General features: G+C 43.4%; 1 protein-coding gene across 1 annotated transcript; it reads right to left on the bottom strand.

Moving 5' to 3' along the window:
* TACO1 (translational activator of cytochrome c oxidase I) lies at positions 1 to 18,186 on the bottom strand. Its single transcript, XM_073683078.1, has 6 exons — positions 18,068 to 18,186; positions 16,220 to 16,477; positions 16,041 to 16,147; positions 15,583 to 15,716; positions 12,970 to 13,147; positions 1 to 9,928 (listed from the first exon to the last, which is right to left on the bottom strand). The coding sequence occupies exons 2-6, from the start codon at positions 16,455 to 16,457 to the stop codon at positions 9,728 to 9,730; spliced, it is 858 nt and encodes a 285-aa protein (XP_073539179.1). The 5' UTR covers positions 16,458 to 16,477; positions 18,068 to 18,186; the 3' UTR covers positions 1 to 9,727.
* Positions 18,187 to 23,483: the final 5,297 nt, after the last annotated feature.

Raw genomic sequence — 23,483 nt, 5'->3', positions numbered from 1 at the left:
GAAGGTAAATCAACATGCAATGTTTCAAAACATGTTGGTTGTTCACAGTCAGCTGTGTCTAAAATCTAGACCAAATACAAACAACATTGGAAGGTTGTTAAAGGCAAACATACTGGTAGACCAAGGAAGACATCACAGTGTCAAGACCGGAAACTTAAAGCAATATGTCTCCAAAACAGGAAATGCACAACAAAACAAATGAGGAACGAATGGGATGAAACTGGAGTCAACGTCTGTGACCGAACTGTAAGAAACCACCTAGAGGAAATTGGATTTACATACAGAAAAGCTAAACATAAGCAATCATTAACACCTAAACAGAAAAAAAACAAGGTTACAATGGGCTAAGGAAAAGCATTCGTGGACTGTGGATGACTGGATGAAAGTCATATTCAGTGATGAATCGCGAATCTACATTGGGCAAGGTGATGTTGCTGGAACTTTTATTTGGTGCCGTTCCAATGAGATTCATAAAGATGACTGCATGAAGAGAACATGCAAATTTCCACAGTCATTGATGATATGGGGCTGCATGTCAGGTAAAGGCGCTGGGGAGATGGCTGTCATTACATCTTCAATAAATGCCCAAGTTTACATTGATATTTTGGACAGTTTTCTTATCCTATCAATTGAAAGGATGTTTGGGGATGATTACATCATCCTGCCATAGAGCAAAAACTGTGAAAACATTCCTTGAAAGAAGACACATAAGGTCAATGTCATGGCCTGCAAATAGTCCAGATCTCAATCCAATTGAAAATCTTTGGTGGAAGTTGAAGAAAATGGTCCATGACAAGGCTCCAACCTGCAAAGCTGATCTGACAACAGCAATCAGAGAAAGTTGGAGCCAGATTGATGAAGAGTACTGTTTGTCACTCATTAAGTCCATGCCTCAGAGACTGCAAGCTGTTATTAAAGCCAGAGGTGGTGCAATAAAAATACTAGTGATGTATTGGAGTGTTCTTTTGTGTTTGTTTTTCATGATTCCATAATTTTTTCCTCAGAATTGAGTGATTCCATAATTTTTTCCCTCTGCTTTGTCTGAAAAAATTACCCTTACTGAGTACCACATTTTTTTTCTTGATTTCTTTTAGTGTTTCTTAAAGCCATAAAGTTGCCATTTGAAATGACTTTAGTTTTGTGCCATGTCTGTGATCTGCTTTTTTTTCAACAACATTAAACAACTGAATGAACATCCTCCGAGCCCGGTGATTCCATAATTTTTGCAAGGGGTTGTATATGCATACCTTCATGAGGCAAATCACACCACATCAGAATGTACATTACTGGTCAAAAGATTGGACACCAGTTCATCCAATGGTTTTCTTTGTTCTTATTGGAATGTGCACATTGTAGATTCAGATTGATGGCAGCCAACCACGAAAAAATACCCTGTGGAAACAGGGAGTAAAGATATATGTACGAAACCAACTAGAATAAATATTTAACTTTAGATTCCTCAAAGAGTCCCCCTCTTATTCTGACGACAGCTTGACCCACCCTTGGCATGCTCTAAAGCAGCTTTATAGGGTCATCATCTGGAATTGCTTTCCAACAGTCTTGAATGTGTTCCCAGAGGTGCTGAGCACTATTTAGCTGCTTTGCCTTCACTGCAGGTCCAACCAGGGCTGTGGAATCGGTAAGCCAAACCTCCAACTCCGACTCCTCAATTTCCATGACTCCAACTCCGACTCCCTCATACATTGCTCATGTTTAAGTGATAAATTTACTTTAGCACAGATTCATCTCAGCTAAAAGTCTACACCCTTAGATCAGGAATAGGACAGACATTTATAGGACATTTCATAACTTTCCCAAATTCTTATGAAAAAATATTCCCCACAAACTGCATTGAACTACCGTACCCAATTTATTATGTATTTTAGGAGTTGGAGTTGGTCCATTTTATACCGACTCCAACTCATTCCAAATCATCTCAAATGGGTTGAAGTACGGTGATTGTGGAGACCTTCTATCTGAAGCAGCATTCCATCTCTCTCCGTCTCAGTCAAATAGCACTTAAATAGCCTGGCAGTGTGCTTTGCGTCCTCGTCCACTAAGTGCAATCCAGATGGGATGGCATGTTATTGCAGAATGATGTGGTAGTCCTGCTGGGTAAGCGTGCCTAGAATGTAGAGTAGATCACCATCAGTGTCACCAGCAAAGTTCCTTCAAGCCACCACACCTTCTCCTCCATGCTGCATGGTGGGCCCCATATCAGCTGACCATTTCTGTGTCTTACAAAGACATGGTGGTACCAAACATCTGAAATTTTGATTCCTCAGACCACGGTACAGATTTCCACTGATCTAATGTCCAGTCCTTGCGTTGCTTGGTCCAAAGAAGTCTCTTATTTGTTTGCTGTCCTCAGTTGCGGCCTCTTTGCAGTATTTCAATCACAAAGGCCAGCTTCTCACAGTGTCCACTGGACAGATGATGTTGAGATGTGTCTGCTACTTGATGTTAGTGCATCATTTATGAGGATGGTATTTGAGATGTTGTTAATTTCCAATTTCTCGGGAAGAGATTGGGTTAATCCTGCGCTGCCTATACGGATGATGCCAAAGGATCAGAGAAAATGCATTTTGTTGACACGTTTCGAAGTACATCATCTTCCTCAGGACAAAACCACAAGTGAACAGTAAAAAAACACATGCAGCTTTAAACAGATAGTACATTTTGAAAAAACAAGACTCCAAGGGTGTCATCTGACCCACCAATTGTAAGATCAAATAAAGCTTGTCAATACAAAAAAAAAAGGATCAATATTTACACACACACATTTGTACACTTTTTTTTACTGTTCACTTGTGGTTTTGTCCTAGAGAAGAAGGTGTATATACTTCAAAACACGTCGACAAATAAACTGCATTTTATCGGATCCTTCATTGGCCCCATCCATCATCCTTCAGACGTATAGGCAGCGCAGGAATAAACCCATCTCCTCCCATCGCAATATACTTCCATGTGGGTTTGCAGCAGCCTAAGTGATTTCTGAGGTTGTGGTCGCACAACCCAAGCCAGGTGAGCAATTCCCTCACCTACACGTCCTATCAGTTAAGACCCTATTGGGCTATTGTTTTCTTCCACTTTAAATTGCAATTTCTGAGACTGTTAACACTGATGAACTTATCCCCTAGCAGAGATAATTTTTTGTCTTTCTTTCCTGGAGTGGTCCTCATCATAGCAATTGATGATTTTGTGACTGCTCCTAAGAACACCTTCAAAGGTCTAGCAATTTTACAGATTGATGGACAATCTTAAAATAATGATGGACTGTCAATTCTCCTCTTTGCTTAGTTGAGTGTTTATTGACAGTCTAGCTTAGAACAGTTATGGACTAGAGCTCAGTACTGTATATTAACACTGCTTCTGTAAAACTCACCTGATGGCTGAAAACACGCTTGTTCACTGGAAGCCATTCGGGGTGACTACCTGAAGAAACTGATTGAGAGAATGCCAAGAGATGAAAAGCTGTTATTAGAGTAAAAGGGGAGTAGTTTTGAGAAAGACAAAATTACTTAAGGTAATGGGATTTTCCAGAGCCCATGACAGCACCACACGAGAGAGGGGACCAGCCCATCAAGGACAGGAACCTATTGAATAAAAGGGAGGAACCTCTCCCCGTAATCCGTTCGTTATAGAGCATGAGAGGACCTCCAAGACATACCGTCAGCCAGACAAAAAGCTACAACACCATCTAGGCTATACACCTAAAATTCTATTAGTGCACACCAATACCAGTGAAGGAGGGGGGGGGGGGGGATAAGGGTGCTGTCATAGGCTCTGGAAAATTCCATTACGAGTAAGTAATTTCGTCTTTTCCTTTCCCCTATGATAGCATCACACGAGAGATTTACAGAGAAACCAAAATCCACACTAGGGAGGGACCACTGCTTGTAGAGCCCTTCTTCCAATAGATCAGCAGAAGAGGTCAGATCAAGCTCATAGAAGGTTGAAGGAGAGGACCATGTTGCTGCCTTACATATCTGGTCAATAGACACCTCAGCCTTACCTGACCAAAAAGTCGCGACAGCTCGAGTAGAATGAGCTTTTATGCTCTCTGGGACTGAAACACCACTAGTTGAGTAGGCTAACCTAATGGCTTCCCTAATCCATCTAGCTATGGTACCCCTTGAGATTTTAAGACCTTTCCTAGAGCCCTGGAAGGAAACAAACAACTGGCTATTCCTCCATTGTTTTTTCAAATTATTAAAGCTTTCTTAACATCCAGTGTGTGGAATTTTTCCTCCTTTGGGTTCCTAGGATTAGAAAAAAAGGAGGGAAGAATAATCTCCTTCCTGACTCTTATGAAATGTCATGGCTACTTTTGGAAGGTAGGCTGGATCTGGTCTTAGAACAACCTTATCTTCCAAAAACTGTGTAAAGGGGGGGATTAATTGACAGAGCCAGATTGAAGTCAGTGTTACCAGAATTAGCATCTTTAAAAAGGTAAGATTTTTAACAGATGAACCTCTAAAGATTCAAAAGGGGATTTGGTTAACACCTCCAGCACCAAGTTCAGAACCCAAGGAGGAATCTTTGGACTAGGGATTGGCCTAAACGTATCACATGTTTTAATAAATCTAACAGTTATATAATGTCCCTAAGGCCGATTAGCTGCACTTTAACAGTGCTAGTGGATAGCCCAAGCTCTAATCCTTTCTGGAGAAAAGCTAAGAAAGATTTAATTGGAATTTTCTCACCCAGACTATTCCCGTGAAATAGACAGAAACATTTCCCAAGTCCTACCATGTATTTTTGAGGTTACTGGTTTCCTGCTTTTAAGTAAAAGTGGATACTACACTTGGAGAAAACCCTCTTTGGATTAACAGTGACCTTTCAAATTCAGGCTGTCATGTGAAGGCCTGAAGCTTGTGGATGCCAGACTGGACCTTGGATGAGTAGATCCGGGATCCCTGGTAAGATCCATGGATGGAGATCAACATCAGCCTCGTCCATGAAAACCATGATGTTTTGGGCCAGAATGGGGCTATCAGGATTATCCTCTCATGGTCTTCCCTGATCTTCCTTAATACTGCTGGAATCATCATTACTGTAGGAAAGCCATAGGCTAGATCGAAGTTCCATGCAATCTGGAAAACATCTACTGCATGGGATTTAGGAAGCAGAATTTTTTTTTACCTTCCTGTTGCGCCTATATTCAAACAAGTCTATAATTGGAAGGCCCTATAAGCCTACTATTTGGTGAAAAACTGTCGGATTCAGGGCTCACTCCCCCTGTCTTAGTCGATTGCGGCTTAGGAAGTCTGCCCTGTCGTTCTAATTCCCTTTTATGTGCAATGCTGTTAATGACAAGAGATGCTTTTCTGCCATCTGGAAAATTTCCTCCGTTGCTGTCATCAGGGAGCGAGATATTGTTCCCCCTTGATGGTTGATGTAAGCCACCATTGTTCGATTGTCCGACCGCATACGAACATGATGGCTTTGGAGAGATGCGAGAAATTTCTCCACCGCATTTCTCACTGCCAGAAGTTCTTTCATGTTGGATTAACTCCTCTTCTCGTGTTTTGATCAAACACCCTGGACTACACAGTCTCTCAGATGCGCTCCCCATCCACTTGGACTTGCATCTATAGTTATTACATCTGCAACTGGATATACCCATGGGACCCCTACTGACAGATTCTCTACGCTTAGCCACCATAAGAGGACATTTGTTGCCACTGAAGAAAGACTTAGTTTTCCTTCCAAACACCCTCTGAGCTGTCTTTCGCCTCTCAGTATCTCTTCCTGCAATTGCACCCATAGTACTGCTGGATTACTGCCATCCTGAGTGTCATAGTAGGATTGTTTACTGCCGCTGATACCAAGGCTGCCACTTTATGCATTTTCTCTTCTGGTAGGAATCAAGTCTGACTCACGGAGTCTAAGATAAGACTGAAAAAAGACTGAACTCTTGATGGAATTAGCTTTGATTTTTTTTAAGTCCAGGAGCCAACCCAATTAATCCAGTATGGCTCTGACTCTTGCTAATTGGAAGTTGCAGTGTTCTACCAACAATCAGGAAATCATCAAGGTATGAAATTATTAGTTTTCTGCTCCAGAAGATGTGCTGTAATTTCCACTTCGATTTCCTTAAAAACTCTCGGGGCCATGGACAGACCAAAGGGCAAGGCCCTGAACCGAAAATGCCTTTGTTTATGAATAGGTCCACCATTAGGAATTTCTGGTCTCTTGCATGGATCAGAACATGGTAGTTATGCATCTTTCAGGTCCAACACACTCATAAAACATCCTGGGACCAGGAGTTTTATAGTCGATTATTTTGACTGCATTTTGAAAGGTCGATATATCAAGAATTTGTTGAGGTTCTTCAAATTAATGATGGCTCTGAAGGTGGCATCTGAGGCATGTTACTGCAAATGTTCACGGAAGAACTGCCATAAATTCCAACCTCAGGCCTGATTCCACTATACCTAGAGTCCAGCCATTGGATGAAATTCTTGCCCAGGCAGGGAGGAATAGGGAAAGCCTTCCCCCTACCTGGGGAATGGCGTCACTGAGATGACTTCCCTCCCCCAAACATGACTCCTCTATTCTTACCTCTCCTGTCCTCCCATTTTTCTTGATCCCTGGGAGGTCTTTTCCGGCAATACCTTCTCCTCCGAAAGGACCTTTTATACTCCAGGATGGACAAACTGGGAAATCCTTTCTTTTTATCACCAGCTTTGTCCAGGATGTCACCCAGAACCTGACCAAACAAATACTCTCCATCACATGGGATGGAACCTAACTTGGATTTAGACTGGATATCCCCTGGTCAACATTAGAGCCATAGTGCCCTATGAGTAGTGTTAGAGAGGCCCACAGATCTGGTCGCCAACCACACCGAGTCTGCTGAGGCACCTGCAAGAAAAGATGCTGCTCCCTGCATTAAGTGTAGATTGACCAGGATCTTTTCTCACGGAACATTATCCCTCAGTTGACCCTCCAGTTGTTCTATCCATCTAGTTTCAGGGCTCCCGCCAAGGATTCCCAGGTATGCGTTAGGTATCCATCAGCCTTCCTATCCAGATGATCATTCAGGATACCCATGTCTTCAAAGGGCAATATAGATTTTCTGGATGATTTGGCTACTACTACATCTATCTTTGGAACTTTATCCAACGGGGCTGTCTACTCCTCTTCAAAGGGGTACCTTCTCTTGATGAGGGTAGTGAACCTTTGTTTTCAGTCCTTCCATTTCTTTTTAATGAGAGCTTGAATTTGCTCATTTATTGGAAATGTTCGCTTTTGCTCTAACCCCCCGAACATAATATTCTGTACTGATTCGGGGTTTTTAGCATCTATGATGCCCATGGTAGCCCTTACAGCCTTGACCAATCTGTCTGTATGTTCTACAAAGAAGAATGGTTTACCCCCTATACCGCCATCAGAGGATGAAGAAGAATCAGATCCACATTTACCTTCTGACTTCACGGATTCATCTCAGTCAGATAACATCTTGGTTTTCTTTTTCCGATTTCTATGAATTTGTGGATTAAGGTTTTAAGGGAATCTTTAACTTCTGCCCTAATAACTGAATTTAAATCCATGGTGAAATTTGGGAATTCCTCACAAATACTTTTTTGGATACAAGCTGAACAGAGTTTCTCCTGCCATGAGCTTGGTAACGTATCTCTGCAAAGTGCACATTCCTTATTTTTAAGCTTTGCACTTCACTTCTTAGGTCTTTCCTAGTATTTAAAGAAAAAGGACCCAATTACCATGGGGAACTTTCACGAAGGTCACTCACCACTCAGTCGCTTAGTAAGGGTACTGGATTCGAAGGCTGGATCAGATCCCACAATTGTTCTCCCCTGGACGTGGTGGATCTATACCGATCCACTATGCTTCTCTGGCTAACCTTACTGTCGCTTCTTCTGTCACTCAAGCGGCTGCCACTGCTGCGCCCACTTTGACGCTGCCACTGTTGTGCCTCCATAACCACACTGGAAAGGAGAGCTGGAGCAAAACACGCTCTCTGGCTGACAGAACCCAATAAATATGAGGGACCAGCCAACAGCATCTCCCTCCACTTGGACGCCTCCTCCGGACCCCAGAAACTGAAGTTACAATTCTGGGTCAGAAGTCACCAGCACGCTCGTCATCAGGGCTCCCCACTCCCAGCACACCCCACGCATGCACAGACCCGGGACAAGGCAGCCGCCACCGCTCGAGTCTGGACAACCCCTACTGGACCTGCGGCAGAATCTCCAGGACCCGACACCGGCGCTACAGGAAGGAGCCATTCTTCCAGGCAAATTTTCTTCTGTTCCACACCCGATTCTTCAAATACAGGTTCCCCTCAAACATAGGAAACCAACTGATATGGGGGAGAGGCTCAGCCATTTTATTCAGTAGGTTCCTGTGCTTGATGGGCAGATCCCCTCTCTCGGGTGGGAAAGGAAAATCTAAAAGTTTAAGGCTGTGTGCCCACGATGCATTTTTTAAGCGTTTCCGCAGCAGCAGAAATGCTTAAAAAACGCATAGTAGAAGGCCTGCCATGTTCCCCAATGATAATCCGCATGTGCTGTGCACATGCTGCGGAAATTTCCGCTGCGGATTATCATTGCGGAAAAAAACGCAGCACTACCAATTATTTTGCGTAAGTGCTGCGTTTTATCCTCCATTGACTTGCATTAGACCCCATGGATTACGCATCACTGCATAAGTAGATGCGCATTCCATGAGTTCTAATGTGCGGATGGTACCCAGGTCTAGAGAAGAGGAGACTCTCCTCCGGACCTGGGTACCATTGAAAACTGTAAAAAAAAAGAATAAAATAAAAAGTAAATATATACTTACCTTCCGGCGGCCCGCGGTGCGCTCCTCCTTGTTTGGCAGCAGTTCGCGATGGAATGAAGGACCTGCGCTGGTGTCAGAGTCATGTGACGGGTCACGCGACGCTGACGTCGGCAGGTCCTTCACTCTACCGCTGCCGGCAGCTGAGACGGAGGAAATCAAGACTGCGGGGGCCATCGGAAGGTAAGTATATATTTCTTTTTTGACATTCTCTCGGGTCACACTATATAAATCCATGCTGTTTGTGTGACCAAGTTGTCAAGCACTTTCCAAGTGATGCTAAAATCGCTTGGAAAGTGCTTGTCAACCCGCAAGCGGAAATGCAAGTAAAGAACGCTTCACTTCTGCATGTCCCTGGCAGGAAAACGCATGTACAATCCGCATGCGTTTTTTTCTGCCAGGGAGATGCAGAAACGCTCAGGAAAAAATCCTGAGCATTTCTGCATCGTGGGCACATAGCCTAACACATATTCTGGTTTGTTTACTCCTTGCTTCCATATGTGTTCCTTTCTGATTTTGTTGCCTTCAGTCTGAATCTATAATATGCACATTCCAATAAGAAAAAGCAAAACCATTAATGAACTTTTGACTGGAACTTTAGGTATGTGTCATTTTGTGTTAAAGGAGTTAAAAAGGCTAGCATGTGTAATGATCCGCAGTGATGAGCTTAAAAATCCCCAGAAAAGTCATGGATTCACCATCTCTTGATCAACTCATTTGATTATAATTAGATTCAGCCATTATTTTAATTATATCGGGCATCCAAATTTTCCACTTTTACAGCTTCCACCCAGCACAGCTGCCACATAGATCTTTGTAAGCCATAAAATTTGCAATCCATATGGGATTCACAGTTGGAAGACCTGCAGCTGTAACGACACTTACACTCGGGAGACGGCAGCACCTCCAGGGGCTCTCGTTATTCTATATTGTCATAGACCCGCATGACATCTGGTTGGTCTTTAATCAATTCCAACAGTTTGAAGACCCTTTCTTTGTCAATGTCTGAGAGTTGTACAGTTATGTTGGGCAAATACTCCGGCCCGGAGGAGATTGGCACTAATCCTAAGGCGATCAGCTGGTTGCGGACATCTCGTAGTGCGTATGAATGACAGATATACTGCAAAAAGAGAATTTAGAGTAAATTATGTTAAAAAGGAGCAAAAAACTGAGAGTGTATGCACCCAACGTGCACCTCCTAATAGTACAATAATTCTTTATTAATGGGGAAAAAATTCAAAAATACAAAAAAAGACAAAAAAAAGTGCACACTTAAAAACAAATAAAACATAAACACAAATAGTGTATAAAAAAATAGTCCGCGTTTCATCCAGAATAAACAGAAGATTTTTATCTCAATTGTCATTCGTATGGCATCTGTTTTGATACATCAATAGTTATTAACATTTAGAAAACCAAATACAGTTTCCAATTTGAAAAAAATTGCAATGTATCTGTAAAAAAATCGGATCCTATACGGTTGATCCTTATGGGGTCCAATTTTTTTCACACCCATAGATTTGAATAGGCAAGTCTCATCCATTATATGGAAGAAGCTAGTGCATGCTGCAATTTTTTTCATGTGCAGATTTGGTCCGTGATTAAAAAAAAACAACACACACATACATCTGAACAGCCCCGGACAGCACTTGGACTGAAAATACAATCTTGTGAATATAGTCCTCTAGGACTTTAAATATGCAAATAGCCTCTTTAGAGAAAAAAAAAGAACTAGAACTCTAGCACCACCTATTGGATCTAGCAACCCCAAAAGTCACTATTGACCCTTTAGCAAGCTTTTCCACATGACTTCGGATAAGAAGCCAAACTAGAGGCTCCAGTTGCAATCATATGTTTGGGGGTGCTTGCTCTTCATTAGTGCAAAGCAGGAGGTCTGATTTGGCTTCTTATCTTAAGTAATGTGGCATGGGTCGTTAAGGGGTCGATAGTGACATCCAATAGGTGGCATTAGAGTTTAGGTACTCTTTCTTTCTGAAGAGGTTATTTGCATACATACTTGTATGTCACAGTTGAAGGGAATTTAGAAGTTATACAGGTTCCTAAAAACCATTTCAAAATCTGCACCACTCACGTCCATTTGATTGTGTTTGGTCTTACAGTTCAGCTCAATTTTAGCGAATAGGGCTGAGCTGCAATATCACGCACCAAGGGGACAGGTGTAGACAAATTTGGCACCATTTTTGGAAGAACTCAGTCATGTACTTCTAATCCTGGACAACCTATTTAATGTAGTATTTTCTAGCACTGGACTCCCTGCAGAGAGTTTCCCTGTTTACAATTTCTACTTACAATTTACTCTACTTACAATTTCTCAGACACATATGGACCAATCTACCACTTGGGAATACTTGATCACCTTTATTTGTTCCCACGGCCAGACTGTTCCCATCTGTCATTTCTGCTCCTCATATGATTTGTACTTTATCCTTGTATTTTGCTTCAATCATTTCTATTTTTCTTAGTGCATCTTTCCATTCAATAATCGTATGATCGGCTGGGGTCCCGCACACGGCACCCCCTGCCGTTCAGCTGTTGTCGGTGGAGGCCGGAAGTCCTTACCTGCGGTGCCTGGCCGTCAAGTTGTAGTGGCCGCGGCTTGTAACTGCACATCCACCTCCTATTCAATTGAATGGGAGGCGGGTGTGCAGTACCCCGCGGCGGCCACTACAGATGGACGGCCAAGCACTGCAGGTAAGCGCTTCTGGCCGGCGGCCGATGCCGCCGGCACCGATAGCAGCTGATCGGCGGGGGTGCCGTTAGCAGGACCCCGGCCGATCATACATTGATGCCTTATCCTACAGATAAGGCATCAATGTCCAAGTAGTGGACAACTTCTTTAACCACTTTACAGCCTGTGCCGTATTAGTACGCACAGGCTGTAATCCCCCGGTTCAGTGAGGGCTCCGGTGCTGAGCCCGCACTGAACTGGGCACATGTTAGCTGATTATTACAGCTGACATGTGCCCGCAACAGCCGCGGGTGGAATCGCGATCCACCCGTGGCTGTTAGCATGCTAAATGCCGCTGTCAATCTCTGACAGCGGCATTTAACAGCGCCGCGCCGGAAGCGCGTCACTTACCCCGCCCATCGGTGACCCCATCACGTGATCGTAGGTCACCGATGGATGGTCATGACAACCCTGGGTCTGCAGCAGACTCCAGTGGTTGTCATGAGCTGGTCGCTCTGAGCGCCACCTAGTGGTCGGCGTTCATAGCACAGGACCATTTCTGCTACATACAGGTGATCTGCTGATCATCTGTATGTCGCAGAGGCGATCAGACAAGTGCTGCTTCTAGTCTCCTATGGAGACTATAGAAGCATGCAAAAAGTGAAAAAAAAATGTTTTTAAAAATATTAAAAAAATAAAAAAAAATATATAAAAGTTTAAATCACCCCCCCTTCGCCCCATTCAAAATAAAAAATAAAAAAAAACCCTACATACACATATTTGGTATCGCTGCGTTCAGAATCGCCCGATCTATCAATATAAAAAAAGAATTAATCCGATCGGTAAACGGCGTAACGAGAAAAAAAATTCTAAACGCCAGAATTACGTTTTTTGGTCGCGGCAACATTGCAATAAAATGCAATAACGGGCGATCAAAACATCGGATCTACCTCAAAATGGTATCAATAAAAACTTCAGCTCGGTGCGCAAAAAATAAGCCCTCACCAGGCCCCAGATCCCGAAAAATGGAGACGCTATAGGTCTTAGAAAATGGCGCTATTTTTTTTTTTTTTTTACCAAACTTTGGAATTTTTTTTCACCACTTAAATAAAAAAGAACCTATACAAGTTTGGTGTCTACGAACTCGTAATGACCTGGAGAATAATAATGGCAGGTCAGTTTTAGCATTCAGTGAAAGTGGTAAAAAAAATAAAAAAAACAAACATCTGTGGTATTGCACTTTTTTGCAATTTCACCGCACTTGGAATTTTTTTCCCGTTTTCACGTACAAGATATGGTAAAACTAGTAATGGCGTTGAAAAGTACAACTCGTCCCGCAAAAAATAAGCCCTCGCACGGCCATATTGACCAAAAACTAAAAACGCTATGGCTCTGGGAACAAGGGGAGCAAAAAACAAAAACGGAAAATCCCAGGGTTTGCGAAGGGGTTAATAGCAGATATTGTCTCCCACCTTGTACACATCTTTTTCCTCCTCCTCGTCCTGCATCTCTTCCACATCCTCAGCTCCTGCTTGTATGGCCAGTTCAAGAGCCTGCTCCATCTGCACATGTTTGCCATCTCGGTCTTGGGTCTGGACAGTCACTACTCCCTTTTTGTTAAAGCAATGCAGCGCATCAGTGTGAGTTCCTCTGTAAACCAGAAAGAAAAATTACTTTTTTTTCCATTTAAAATCTCAAAGAAAGGGAGTTGCCAAGTTATTCTACCAGATTTTTCAAGCTACAAGTTATAGATTTTATAAACAAAAAAAAATCCTACTAAAAAGTTGTTAATTGTTATAGTTTGCAGTCAGTCAGGGGTAGTGGCAGCACATGATCGGGTGCTCATAAAGTCCTCTGCCTGATCATTGAGGGAGCTGTGTGGCTGTTCATGGCTGTACAGTTCTCCCCACTCCTGCCCTGCTGTTTGTTCAGAGCACGGAAGCGGAGAAGCTGTATGTGAAAATCTTATTGCTTCCACCTTTGAGTCTTTGACAGAACTGTGCAGTGATTTATGTGGCACAGTTCTCTCTCTCGCTGCTTGACAATGATCTAGAAAAGGAAAATAAAATGGAGTCCATAGTGTTTTTGAATTAAATGTAATAAACATTAGATGATGCATTTTTCCATCTGTTGTGTCTTTTATTCAAAATCCAGAGTGTAGAGAGGGTATGAAGAGTATTTCTCAGTATGAAGGACTTGTCTTTTTAACTAAGAAACCCATGGATTTGAAAGGCCGCTGTAAAATGCTTAGTTTATCCCTTAGTGGCACTGAAGGGATATTGAACTTTCTACAACCCATGGCAAAAATTATGGAATCACCGGGCTCGGAGGATGTTCATTCAGTTGTTTAATGTTGTTGAAAAAAAGCAGATCACAGACATGGCACAAAACTAAAGTCATTTCAAATGGCAACTTTAGGGCTTTAAGAAACACTAAAAGAAATCAAGATTAAAAATGTGGTACTCAGTAAGGGTAATTTTTTCAGACCAAGCAGAGGGAATAAATTATGGAATCACTCAATTCTGAGGAAAAAATTATGGAATCACCCTGTAAATTTTCATTTCCAAAACTAACACCTGCATCAAATTAGATCTGCTCGTTAGTCTGCATCTAAAAAGTAGTGATCACAACTTGGAGAGCTGTTGCACCAAGTGGACTGAAATGAATCATGGCTCCAAGATGAGAGATGTCAATTGAAACAAAGGAGAGGATTATCAAACTCTTATAAGAAACCGCCTAAAGGAAATGGGATTTACATACAGAAAAGCTAAACATAAGCCATCATTAACACCTAAACAGACAAAAAACAAGGTTACAATGGGCTAAGGAAAAGCAATCGTGGACTGTGGATGACTGGATGAAAGTCATATTCAGTGATGAATCGCGAATCTGCATTGGGCAAGGTGATGATGCTGGAACTTTTATTTGATGCCGTTCCAATGAGATTTATAAAGATGACTGCATGAAGAGAACATGCAAATTTCCACAGTCATTGATGATATGGGGCTGCATGTCAGGTAAAGGCACTGGGGAGATGGCTGTCATTACATCTTCAATAAATGCCCAAGTTTACATTGATATTTTGGACAGTTTTCTTATCCCATCAATTGAAAGGATGATGACATCATTTTTCAAGATGATAATGCATCCTGCCATAGAGCAAAAACTGTGAAAACATTCCTTGAAAGAAGATACATAAGGTCAATGTCATGGCCTGCAAATAGTCCGGATCTCAATCCAATTGAAAATCTTTGGTGGAAGTTGAAGAAAATGGTCCATGACAAGGCTCCAACCTGCAAAGCTGATCTGGCAACAGCAATCAGAGAAACTTGGAGCCAGATTGATGAAGAGTACTGTTTGTCACTCATTAAGTCCATGCCTCAGAGACTGCAACAAAATACCAGTGGTGTATTGGAGTGTTCTTTTGTGTGTTTGTTTTTTATGATTCCATAATTTTTTCCCTCTGCTTGGTCTGAAAAAAAATGACCCTTACTGAGTACCACATTTTTAATCTTGATTTCTTTTAGTGGTTCTTATAGCCCTAAAGTTGCCATTTGAAATGACTTTAGTTTTGTGCCATGTCTGTGATCTGCTTTTTTTCAACATTAAACAACTGAATGAACATCCTCCGAGCCCGGTGATTCCATAATTTTTGCCAGGGGTTGTAGTATCTACATGCCTTAAAAAGTCTGTAGACGTAAGAGTCTGTCAGTACAGAATGACTGTTCAAACCACGTACAGTCACTCGGTGAACCCTTGGCATCCCCAAATATTTAAGTGCACCTTCCCACCTACTTGTTTTCCTTCTATCTACACAAACCCCCACTTCTTTGATTAACAGCAGTGGAGGGGAGGGGGGGTGGAGTAGGTGGGAAGGTGCACATATATATTTGGCCAAGCCAAGGGTGCACCGAGCGCCTGTAATTGGTTTGAACAGTCATTCTGTGCTGACAGAGTCCCTTTAAAAGGGTCTTCAAGCCAAGTTTCCCCACAGAGGGCACAGCAGCAAAAACCCTTTTAACCATCAATAATGGAAAGCACTAGACATTTTTAGCAATAGTCGATATGGTTCCAAAATCACATACCCATTTTTGTTAAGCAGGAGCCTGAGATCTGCAAAAGAGCGATTGGTGTTATCAGTCAGGAGTTCAATAATTAGAGAACATCCACCGGGGCCTCTAGCTTGATACAGTGCATAGGAGGTGGGTTTTGATTTATCCTTTAAAAAAAACATTTATCATTTTTAATACTTCAACAGTGCATAAATGTATTAAACATCCAGTTCGTATTACAAAATCTACTTAAAGGGACTGTACAGGAATTGCAGAGGCTTTGCATTGCCAATGGTGAAATCCACGGTGAATATCCACAGCATATATTCCCATGCTGCACATGTCAAATTTGCAGTACCATTTCATTTACGCATCGTGTGGATAACATTTTAGGAAATCTCATCCACTAGATTGGTATACAGCATCACCAACCCATGTAAACAAGTCCTTTCATGACTTTTTTGTTGTTGTTGTAGGCTCTGATTTCTTACCGCTCCTTTAATGGCAGCCTCAATGGAAGCTTTCGGCATGTTTCTTTGCCGCCCCTGCTCAACCAGTTGGTTCAATAGTGGATTGAAATCGGGGTTTGGGCCCCCTTCTGTAAGGAGAAGACAAAAATCATTCAGTGCCCTTTTCCTCCAGTCCCCAATAACGGAACTCTTCTCCATACCTCTCACTGCCACTTTGATCATCGTGGTGAGCTTGGCGAACAGGCGTGACCTGGCTGCATCCTTTGGACCCTTTATATGCTTCACTTTGGACCATTTATTATGTCCAGCCAAGGCTACTGCAGATGTGTGAAGGCTCGCCTCCTGACCAGGACAACGTAGCCTCTCCTGACATCCAGACAGTGATCTCCAGAGACTGCTCCGGTAGGAGAAGCAGAACCGGCCCAGTGCTAGAGACATAGTGCTGCCACAGGCTCACCCTATGGAAGGGGAGGACAAGAAAGTCAACCACTGCTCTTCATAGTACACAATAAGGGTATGTGCACATGATCAATGTTCACTGTGGATTGGACGCAGCGCTGCATGCAATCAGCAGCGGCCAGGTGTTACAGCATAGTGGATGGGATTTATACAAATCCCATGCCCACTATGCATCTGCGGCACACCCACAGAAACAGACATGCGGTGCGTCACTTTCTCCAGCGGGTCCGCATGCGGGCTTTCCCCATAGACCTAACCTCTAGGGGGAAAGTCTGCATGTGAGAAAAAAAAAAAAAAAGAGGCCGGCATTCATTGGCATAATGAGCGGAAGCCGGAGGCGGCTTCTCCGCAGCCGGCTCAGGATCATCTGCACATACCCTAACACAACTGAGTGTCCCATGCAAAATAAAGGCACATGAGGGGGATGGGTGCCAAATGTTTCAAGATATTTTTCACTGACAGCTTCAAGTTTCTGAAAATAAGCTACAGTGGGCCTCTTTCATTTCTCAACCCTTTAGGGATGGCCACAGAGGACCCCACCGTAACCCATGAAGTGTGGCCACAGGGGCCCCCGTCCCACCGTAACACTTGCGGTACGGCCAGAGAGGCCCCCACCCCACCGTAACCCTTGCGGTACAGCCAGAGAGGCCCCCACCCCACCATAACCCTTGCGGTACAGCCAGAGAGGCCCCCACCCCACCATAACCCTTGCGGTACAGCCAGAGAGGCCCCCACCCCACCATAACCCTGTGCGGTATGGCCACAGGGGACTCCTCCCCACCATAACTCTTGCGGTACGGCCACAGGGGACCCTTTCCCACCATAACCCTTGCGGTACGGCCACAGAGGCCCTCACCCCACCGTAACCCTTGCGGGAAGGCTACAGAAGTCCCTCTAGCTCTTGCAAGATGGCCATAGACGCCCACAACACAGTGTGTGACAGATAGAATACAGGACAGCGCTGGGAAAGCTTTAGACTGAAGACAAATGCCCCTTGAGTGGGAGGAGGGGGCGGGGAGTTTACACAGACCCCCCACCCCATATGGACTTGAAAGGATTGTTTCCGATAATTCAGAACAATCCCAGCAATAAGTTTACCTACAGCATAGTAAAAGGGTAAAAGAAAATGCTAAAGTGAGTACCAAACGATTTAGGGTGATAAGAACAATCATGGTACGTCACCCTCACAAGTAGTGTTATGCACAAACTGCCACTGAAATGAATGGGGCTTCTTAAAAAAAAAAAAAAACATGTCAGGTTCTGATCATTACTGAAGTGTTCTCCAGCACACAAACAGTTTATTAGGAACTAGAACTCCCAGCTCCATGTCTCCCCTCAGTCAAGGCATGCTGGGAGTTGTAGTTTCACCAAAGCTATAAAGTCACAGACTGGAGATCACGGAAATAAGAGAGAACATTGTCAAGTCTCCCAGATCACGTGACCTCCACGCAGATAATGTACATGGGAACACTACAGGGCGACCCCTGCAAAAAAACACGTGACAGGAATAAAGGTGACATCCATGTGCCGTGCAGCGAGCCCGGCATCCAGAAGATGCCGCCTCATCCCCGGACACACAGGCCACTGACCTCCAGGCTCACATCCTCCTCTGCCCTCTTTCCCCTTGCTGAAAATACCAAGTGTGCGGCTCACACGGGGGAAGAGTGTATCCAGCGCACCGGTCCTCCCAGAAACAAGCTCGGTGGAATTCAGTTCCGCTCTTGTGCAGAGTGCTGTGGGTCAGACTGCATAGTCGTGAAATACATCATTATGGGGGTCTCCAGTTGTCATTGTAGGTTGAAAGCAAAATTGAGGTTATATACAATACTGATTTTACCTCCATATTGTTTTAAGAAATGCTTGTCCAAAGGTAAGTGAACCCAACCCAAAATGACAAGAGTGTCCTCAAAGACTGATCATTCAGGGTGCCTAGCAAAATAAGTGACAACCACAGACCCCCTATAATCAGTGTCTAATGATAGTGACTAATAAAGGTGACCCCATAATGACAAGGGGGCATGCAAGGGCAACTACCCTCAAAGTGCCAGCCAGAGTTCCCCAAAATACCAGCAAGGCTCTCCCCAAAGGCAGCGACTAGAGTGCCTGCACACAACAGTAAAACACAGCTAGAGACCCCCATAATGAGAGCATCCAATAATAGCCACCATGCTGGTAGGAGGGCACGGGGGAGTCTATATGGGGGCAGTGTTTAGCACCAGGAAGGAGATCGCAGTGAGACCATGTGAGGAACCGGTCATTGGCCTATGTAACTATACTGCTCAAAAAAATAAAGGGAACACTAAAATACCACATCATAGAAATCACTGAATGAAATATTCCAGTTGCAAATCTTTATTCGTTACATAGTGGAATGCGTTGAGAACAATAAAACATAAAAATTATCAATGTAAATCAAAATTAATATTCCATGGAGGTCTGAATTTTTAATGATACTCAAAATCAAAGTGGAAAATCAAATTACAGGCTGATCCAAATTCAGTGGAATTGGCGCAAGACAAGGAAATGATGCTCAGTAGTGTGTGTGGCTTCCTTGTGCCTCTATGACCTCCCTACAACACCTGAGCATGCTCCTGAAGAGTCGGTGGATGTTATTCTGAGGGATCTCCTCCCAGACCTGGATTAAAGCATCAGTCAACTACCGGACAGTCTGTGGTGCAACGTGGCGTTGGTGGATGGAACGAGACATGATGTCCCAGATGTTCTCGATCAGATTTAGGTCAGGGGAACGGGCAGGCCAGTCCATAGCTTCAATGCCTTCATCATGCAGGAACTTCAGCCACATGAGGCGTAGCATTGTCATGCATCAGAAGGAACCCAGGGCCCACTGCACCTGCAAATGGTGTCAGAATGGGTATGAGGATCTCATCCCGGTACCTAATGGTAGTCAGGGTACCTCTGCCTAGCACATGGAGGGCAGTGTGGCCCTCCAAAGAAATGCCTCCCCACACCATTACTGACCCACTGCCAAATCGGTCATGCTGGAGGATGTTGCAGGCAGCAGAACTTTCTCCACAGCGTCTCCCGACTCTTTCACATCTGTCATATGTGCTTAGTGTGAACCTTCTCTCATCCGTGAAGAGCACAGGGCGCCAATGTGGAATCTGCCAATCTTGGTGTTCTCTGGCAAATGGCAATCGCCCTGCACAGTGTTGGGGTGTAAGCACAACGCCCACTTGTGAACATCGGGCCCTCATACCACCCTCATGGAATCAGTTTCTGACTGTCTGACCAGACACATGGATGTTAGCGGCCTGCTGGAGGTCATTTTGCAGGGCTCTGGCAGTGCTCCTCCTGTCCCTTCTTGCACAAAGGAGTAGTTAGCGGTCCTGCTGCTGAGTTGTTGCCGTCCTACGGCCTCCTAAATGTCTCCTGGTGTACTGGCCTGTTTCCTGGTATCTGCTCCATACTCTGGACACTGTGCTGACAGACACAGCTACCCTACTTGCTGCACTACCTGAGCAACTTCTGTGGGTTGTAGACACCACCTCATGCTACTGTACCTCTGGGGGTGAGAGCAATGACACAATCAGTGTTGCTTCATATCTGGAGAGGTGGATTCACAGAAGTGTGATTGACTTGACGTTACATTGTGTTAAGTGCTCCCTTTATTTTTTGAGCAGTGTATATGAATGTGTACCAATGAGTAATATCTAACATGTGTGTTGAGTAATATTTACATGGAGGCTCTTCTGAAGTTGTGTAAGTGCCACCTGAGGACCCAAAGTGCCACAGTGTGACACAGCAAGGCTGGCTAACTGTAGTCACGGGTAGGAAAGAGCAGACCCATGGAAGTTCGGATTCGACCGAACTTTTGTCCAAAGTTTGGTTTGGGTACCAGAACTGTACCTGAACTGGAACCTGAACCCAAACCCCATAGAAATCAATGAGGACAGGAACTTTGGAGCTGGAAAATCTCTCTCTTTCTCCAGAAGAACTTTACAGTTCGGGTTCGCTCATCTCTAGTCACGGGCAGTCACAGAGCTGTCTAATAGACTGCGTGGGCCGTATGTGGCTGTAGTGGTGGAGGCAGTGTGGGTTGTTTGAGCCTTCAACTCAATGAGAAACCAGGATTGTGGGGCCGTGTGAAACTTCAGATCTGGGACACACTGCAATAGCTTGGTCAGAGTTGGCTGTGTCAGACTTAACCCATAGGGAAATAGCAGCCTGCAAATAGTGAAGGATTGGCTGCACTATGTCTTTTAAACAGTCCTGGAATGTTAAGCTAAGTTCACATGTTCATTTGCACATTCGGCTTGTCTGTTCCATTGCAGTAACAGATAAACAGAATTCATGAGAAAAAAGTGATTTGTTGCATTACTTACAGAAACAGGGGGTCCCCATTGATTATTAGGGCATGTGCACACAGAGATTTTTGAGGGTCCTCTCCAAAAGACGCCTGATAAAAAAAAACACTCAAAAACTGCTTGAAAGACTCTTCCTTTCTATAGAAAAACTATTTTGCTGTTCATATGATCAGTCTTTTGAGCATTTTTCTTCTGCTTCAGGTTTGAAAAACACCTGATGGGAGACAAGAATGTGGATGTTGCTTTTTTGAAGTGGTTCCTGATAAAAAAAAATGCTCCAAACTGCTCAGTATCCAATCAAAAGGCTGCAAAAAATGCTCCAGGAAAAAAAGCTCCAAAAAGCTTGAAAAAACTCTTCAAGAAAACTGAAAAATGAAATGCTTCAGGAAATGAAAAAGTCCTCCAAACAAGGAGAGGTTCCTGAAGCAGTTTAGACTAGAAAACTTACTTTGTTTGATAACCACAAAATTACTGTGCTCACATAACCTCATGGGTTCCTTCTTGGTTCTGCTTTTTGAAATGGAAGAAAAGGTTCTGCATGCAGACAAAGCACAAAGACAAGTTTCAGTACTGTATGTCACACTTTAGCTTAAAGTTGACCTGGACAAGTTAACTTTATTGGTGTGAACATTGATCTGTGTGAAATATTGTTAGAAATGTTCTCCTGTGTTACTGCTGTTCCAGCTTGAAACCTTCTAGTGGTGGTGCCTAGCAAATGCTAGGAATGAGACTGTGTTGACCACTTGGTGATCCTGTTGTGCAGTGTGCACATTTTCAAGTTTATTACTGCGGATACTAAGCACAGATATCACAAGGACACAGAAGCATGGGGGAGTTTTAGATGACGTTACTGGTGCATCTCTGAGAGATAAGCCTAGTTAGGTTTGGCAGGCTGTTACAGGGGCTAGGCTCCCATAGACCCACAGTGGCAATGAACGATGATAGCCCACAGCCACAATGCCTCCACATTAAGTGACAGCCAGAAAGCCCACAAGGAGAGTGACCAGTGTAATTAGGTAACCGACACAGATATCCCTTCCTGCAGAAATTCCTTAAAATTCTGAGATCCTTCATTATGAACACAACTTTGATTCAAGCATGTGATGCTCGTTGAAACTCACCTGTGGCAAGTAACAGGTGTGGGCAATATGAAAATCACACCTGAATCCAAACAAAAAGGGGAGAAGTTGACTCAATCTTTGCATTGTGTGTCTCACTAAGCATGGAGAACAGAAAGAGGAGAAGAAACCTGTCTGAGGACTCTAGAACCACAATTGTTGAAAAATATCAACAATCTCAAGATTACAAGTTCATCTCCAGAGATCTTGATGTTCCTTTGTCCACGGTGCACAACATAATCAAGTTTACAACCCATGACACTGTAGCTAATCTCTCTGGACGTGAACGGCAGAGAAAAATTGATGAAAGGTTGCAATGCAGGATAATCCGGATGGTGGATAAGCATCCTCAATCAAGTCTCAAAGAAATGCAAGCTGTCCTGCAGGCTCAGGGTGCATCAGTGTCAGCGCAAACTATCTGTCGACATCTGAATGAAAGTAAACGCTATGACAGGAGACCCAGAAGGACCCCACTGCTGACACAGAGACATAAAAAGGCTAGACTGCAGTTTGCCAAAATGTATGTGAGTAAGCCAAAATCCTTCTGGGAAAGCATCTTTTGGGCAGATGAAACCAAGATAGAGCTTTTTGGCAAAGCACATCATTCTACTGTTTACCAAAAACAGAATGAGCACACAAAGAAAAGAATACAGTACCTACAGTCAAATATAGTGGAGATTCAAAGATTTTTTTTTTTGCTGCCTCAGGCACTGGGAGCCTTGACTTTGTGCAAGGCATCATGAAATCTGAAGATCACCAAAAGATTTTGGGTCGCAATGTGGTACCCAGTGACAGAAAGCTGGGTTTGCGTCCTAGGTTATGGGTCTTCCCGCAGGACAGTGACTCCAAACATACGTCAAGAAGTACCCAGAAATGGATGGAAACAAAGGGCTGGAGAGTTCTGAAGTGGACAGCAATAAGTCCGGAACTAAATCCCATTGAACACCTGTGGAGATTGCTGTTGGGAGAAGTCACCCTTCAAATATGAGACCTGGAGGAGTTTGCAAAGGAAGAATGGTCCAAAATTCCAGTTGAGAGGTGAAAGAAGCTTGTTGATGGTTATAGGAAGTGATTGATTGCAGTTATTTATTCGAAAGGGTGTGCAACCAAATATTAAGTTTTAGGGTGCCAACAATTTTGTCCAGCCCATTTTCAGGGTTTTGTTTGAAATTATGTCCAATTTGCCTTTTTTTCTCATTTTTTTTGTGTCGTGTACACATGTAATTGCAATAATTTTCTGGGAGAAATACTTCATTTTCTGGAACAATTTTAAGGGCGCCAACACTTTCAACCATAACCGTGCACACATATATATAATATATATATATATATACCATATGTATACACATACATATATACATTACTGTTCAAAAGATGTAGGCAGGATCAAAGCATCAATTCTTCTAGGTACACTTGCACATAGTCAATATCATCCGAACTGCAAACATTATATATATAATTGTATATCACGGCCAAATGCCCAGAATATTGACCTAAATTAATAAAACACATGGACACTCCCTAGCATATATTTCCTACAAGAGACATGGAGTCAAAGTCCA

Source organism: Phyllobates terribilis, unplaced genomic scaffold, assembly GCF_046119375.1.
Source record: "Phyllobates terribilis strain yellow unplaced genomic scaffold, ASM4611937v1 Scaffold_5__5_contigs__length_657084704, whole genome shotgun sequence".
NCBI lineage: Eukaryota > Metazoa > Chordata > Amphibia > Anura > Dendrobatidae > Phyllobates > Phyllobates terribilis.
Note: the sequence above shows the minus strand (reverse complement) of the source record. Positions and strands in the feature narration are given on the sequence as shown.